The following is a 4681-nucleotide window of genomic DNA, read 5'->3' as shown; positions in this document are numbered from 1 at the left end:
TTGTGGTCCCTAAACAATGGAATATCACTCAGTCATAGAAGGGAATGAATCTGAGTCTGTGCTAGCGAGGTGGATGAACTTAGATCCCTTATGCAGAGTGAAGTAAGTCAGAAAAACAAACACCGTATATTAATGTGTGTATATATATATATGTGGAATCTAGAAGGATGGTACTGATGAATCTGTGTGCAGAGGAGAAATAGAAACACAGACATAGAGAACAGAGTTGTGGGTGCAGCAGAGGAAGGAGAGGGCGAGATGAACTGAGAGCCGCACCGACACATACACCCCACAGCGTGTGACATAGAGAGCTGGTGGGAGCTGCTGCATGACCCGGGGACCTCAACCTGGTGCTCTGTGACAACCTAGGGGGGTGGGATGGGGAGCGGGGAGAGGGAGGCTCAAGAGAGAGGGGACTGTGTATACTCACGGCTGATTCACGGTGTTGTACAGCAGAAACCAACACAACATTGTAATGCAATTATCCTCCAATTAAGAAAAAAAAGCGGAGTGCACAGTCAGACAATATCGTCAGCTATAGCATTGATACAAGAGAAATGATGTCCAAATGGGGCCTCCCAAAAAAGAACCTTACATGAGGGAGAATTTGAATTTGGTGTAAGGAGATGGAGCATGTAGCTAAGGAAGGAAAGGAGGATGAAAATGCAGGCAGAGGAAGCAGCTTGGGGATGGAGATACGTGAGGAGAGGAAGAACTGGAATTAATTCGAGTTAGCTGACATCCTGCAGCACGGGATGTACGAAAGAGTGAGAATAATGTTGATAATACATTAAATAGAGCTAAGGAGTATGGGCTTTATACAAAGTAAGGAACTAATGAGGTTCTTTTATTATTTTTGAATGAGTGATTGGTATAAGTAGGACAGAATGCCAAGAAACTTAATTGCGCAACCGTGCAAAAAAATTTGGAAATGGTAGGCACTGGAGACAAGGAAAAGAGACCTTGAGGGCAGTTTGAAAGAGGTCAGGAAAAGGCTCATTCAGGTCCAAATTTGCAAAGTAGGAGAGAGGTTTTGGAGGCAAACAGTAATGATACGATAAGCAGAAAATTTCGGCCATTCGGAAAAGGGACATAAGGGAGAGCAATGAGTAGAAAGCGACTGGGGCTCAAGCTCGAGCAAATGAGAAAACGTCATTTACAGCAACTGGGAGCAGGAAGGGGAGGAGGCTCAGGCCGGAGGAAGCCTGGGCGCTGGTGACGTGCCAGCTGGCAGCGTTCCAGAAAAAGATGGCAAGCAGGGCTGAACTGGACGAAGAAGTGGGCACTAGAGAGAGATTTCAGAGTCGTCCTCAGCTGACTTCGTCAACTGGAAAGACGTGTTCCGAGGTGGAGGGGGAGGTGGTTTAGAGATGCACGGAGACCAGGAGCGGACGCACACGAGCCACCTCACGTCAGAAAAAAGAAAAGAGCGGGCGGAACACGGTCACCGGCTTGACTAGTGCCTGTAACTCATTTCTATCTGCGCACTGTTACCTGCTTGGGCTGGAAAGCCCGCAAGAGTTGCTACAGCTGAGTTGTTTTCTTTTCCCTTTCCTCCTTGCAGATTACTGCTTTTCGGCATCACCTTTGGTCCTCAGCTTTTGGAGCATCTGTCCTATCGGTTACACCAAAAAAGCTATTCTTGGGGATTGTCTCCAAACATGTACTTCCTCTCCCCGGGTCAACCACCTCAAGCCCCACTGACCCGCTTACTGGTCGTCAACAGAACAGGTGAACGTGGGGCTGGACGCACCGGCTCAATGTTGATTCGTGTTGAGAGACTCCCCTAGACCATATGAACCACGAGGGGGAAGGAGTTCTGTATGTTTTAGAAAATTGTAGGTGAGGCCAAACAGGAAACGCATTCCAAAGGGAAAAATGCAAGGTAGGGAGTTTGTTTTTAAAAACGTGTTTTGCAAGTTTACTTAGACTCTGAAGCATGCTGCACACAGCAACGCAGGAATTTAGGAAAGGGGTTACTGACTGGTTTCTGAGGTCTTCTACAGCATTTTTTAAGTACTATGCAGTTGTGAGCTTTGGAGAAAAAAAAATACTTTCCATATTGCTTAGATGGAAGTTTAATATGGTCGAGGATTTGAATGTTAATTTTAAGTAGCAGTTGCACACAAACAGAAATGATAAGTAAATGCTTCAGCTGTAGGTAAAGCAAGTTTGACGTTTCCTTGACGCCAGAATGGATTTTAGTCCCACGGCATTGGTTCTGCCTTTGTAAGGAAATCCTTAGAGTCCTTATTATGGTATGCTTTGCGTGACATCATTTACTGTTTTAAAAAATATTCTCTTTTGTGTTTTACTTCATTTTTGCTTCTTTTGATCTTACCCGCATGGTAGGGTCACGCATTGATGACTTCATACATTCACTGAGGCGCCAAAACATCGATTTAGAAGTGGACGCCCTTGGAACAAGAAATGGCCCCAGCGAGCCATCGTACAACGGGGCCATCACTGTGACAGGCAACGACGAGGTATGCCGGGCTCCGACGCCCGTCACGTCAAAGACGGGCAGGAACGTGCGGTTTGAACAACGCACACCAACTGACGCAAGCAGATGGGATAGTTCTCATTTTTAGAGGTTAATTCATTCTGCACATTCTTTATTTGTAAACTGAACGCATCACAAACAAAGCCTACTGCTGTGCTTAAGTGAAGGTGCGTTATGGAGCTTTATAGTGAGTGTTTAAAGTGAAAGTCGCTCTGTCGTGTCCAGCAGTTTTGAACCTACATGAAATTCTCCAGGCCAGAATACTGGAGTGGGTAGCCTTTCCCTTCTCTGGGATCCTCCCAACCCAGGGATGGAACCCAGGTCTCCCGCATTGCAGGCAGATTCTTTACCAGCTGAGCCACAAGTGTTGCTGCTAAAAATCACGTGATGTATTTTGTTTTAGTTTAGGCATAAACAGTCACACAGCTAATGCTGTTGCAGTTGGTACAGATCAAAATGCTGAGCTCCTTGCCGTATGTTGGGAATTAGTTGAATAATATGAGTCATGCTTCACGACACTCAGGCTTTAGCCTTCCTGTGTTGTCCGTCATTTGAAAGCTTTTCTACCATGTACTTTCATTAAATGTTGTATTTGCTTGCTGAGGACTTAGAATGCATATTTGCTATGCTTTAGGATCCCAGATTTTCTATAGCATGTAACACCAAAAGGCTGAATTGCTTTCCTGTACTCATGGACATCATTAGCAATGGGCTACTTGGAATGCTTAATTCTTCAGAACACATTCAGACGGACAGAAGCACGTATTTTGAGGTAAGTGTAGTATTATCTCACTTTTCATGGGTCATGAGACGTTTTCAGGAAAATACTTGAAATGCTGAAATAACAGGGTAGTTTTTATGAACATATTCTCGAATGTTTATGTTTTATATGCAACTAAATTAGCATATATATTTATATGTACACACATATGTGTATACATACACATGCAATATTTAGCAATCATTGCAAAGCATTGTAACTTTAATTGGATGACAAGGCCAACGAACAACAGAAATACAATTAATTGGAAAAAAAATGATGAATTTTGGGCTTAGATCTGTTACCATCTGTGGCCCTCAGTAGTGGGACCTAGTTAAACAGCCAGCATCTTAAATGCCAGGCTTTGTGACCTTGTAACAACCGAACTTTTGTAGGTCTAGGTTTAACAATCCACAAAAAAATGCAGATAAAAAGTTTATCATGGGGCTTCCGTGGTGGCTCAGTGGATAAGAATCTGCCTGCCAATGCAGGAGACATGGGTTCGACCTCTGGTCTGGGAAGATCCCACATGCCTCAGAGCAACTAAGCCTGTGGGCCACAACTACTGAGCCTGTGCTCTAGAGCCAGGAGCTGCAACCCCTGGGCCCACGCGCCCGAGCTCCACAGCAGGAGAAGCCGCCGCGGTGAGAAGCCCGAGTGCCGCACCTGGAGAGGAGCCCGTGCGGCAACAGAGACCCGGCACAGCCACAGATAAAAACAAACAGGAAAAATTATGAAGAAAAAAAAACTCGATCACAAAGCTCCCTTAAGAAGGAAACAAGACAATGTTGGCAGGAGGAGCTGGGGCTGAGTTGCTATAAAGACAAGTGGTAGGGCACACGGAAAACCAGAGGCGCTCGGTAATTGCACCTACTATCATTATTGAGGTTAGTACTGTTTTTCTTGGGAATCCTTCAAGTTTCCATTAAAGAATGTTCAGCTGTGATTAGACCAGGGACCGGCTGAATTAGAACCAGAAGACGCGCTTGTATAAAATAGGATTGGCCGGCCGTGCCCGGGTCCCGGGGGGGTGACGGTGTGCAGATCCGTGTCTTCACATCACCCCTTACGTCCTTCTCTGTGCTGAGTCTCCCTTTGCCCCCTTTAAATGATGCCTTGGGCATACTCTGTAGCTCACTGGTCACTTTCTGTTGTCAAAAATTACTCCAGTGCTGTCCAAAACCTCAAGTTCTTGTCCGGTTCAAAGACATCAGTAAGCAGCAGTCTCGTGGGTGAGGGCCAGGGTGGGCTGTCGGCGGTGTGAGGCACGCTTTCCTCCCCTTCAGCAGTCTAACCTCTTGGAGTGGAGAGGAGAGTGGCCTTGGTCTGGAGCACGCCTTTCCCCTCCTGAGTAAAATGCGGCGGGTGCTGGAAGTGCAGACGGAGGACCCGCAGACCAAGACAAGGATGAGGTGCTG

At 46.1% G+C, this 4681-nt stretch overlaps 1 protein-coding gene across 3 annotated transcripts in view; it reads left to right on the top strand.

Moving 5' to 3' along the window:
• ABCA9 (ATP-binding cassette, sub-family A (ABC1), member 9) overlaps positions 1–4681 on the top strand; it is a 54946-nt gene that overhangs the window by 28881 nt on the left and 21384 nt on the right. For 2 of the 3 annotated variants that reach the window (XM_010856073.1, XM_010856072.1), the window contains 3 exons: positions 1565–1731; positions 2353–2486; positions 3138–3275. In XM_010856073.1, coding sequence (XP_010854375.1) covers positions 1565–1731; positions 2353–2486; positions 3138–3275 — 439 coding nt within the window. The remainder of the gene's footprint in view (positions 1–1564; positions 1732–2352; positions 2487–3137; positions 3276–4681) is intronic. The other variant, XM_010856074.1, reaches the window with a different exon arrangement.

Source organism: Bison bison, unplaced genomic scaffold (assembly GCF_000754665.1).
Source record: "Bison bison bison isolate TAMUID 2011002044 unplaced genomic scaffold, Bison_UMD1.0 scf7180017864371, whole genome shotgun sequence".
Classification (NCBI taxonomy): domain Eukaryota; kingdom Metazoa; phylum Chordata; class Mammalia; order Artiodactyla; family Bovidae; genus Bison; species Bison bison.
This window is presented reverse-complemented; position numbering and strand designations above follow the sequence as displayed.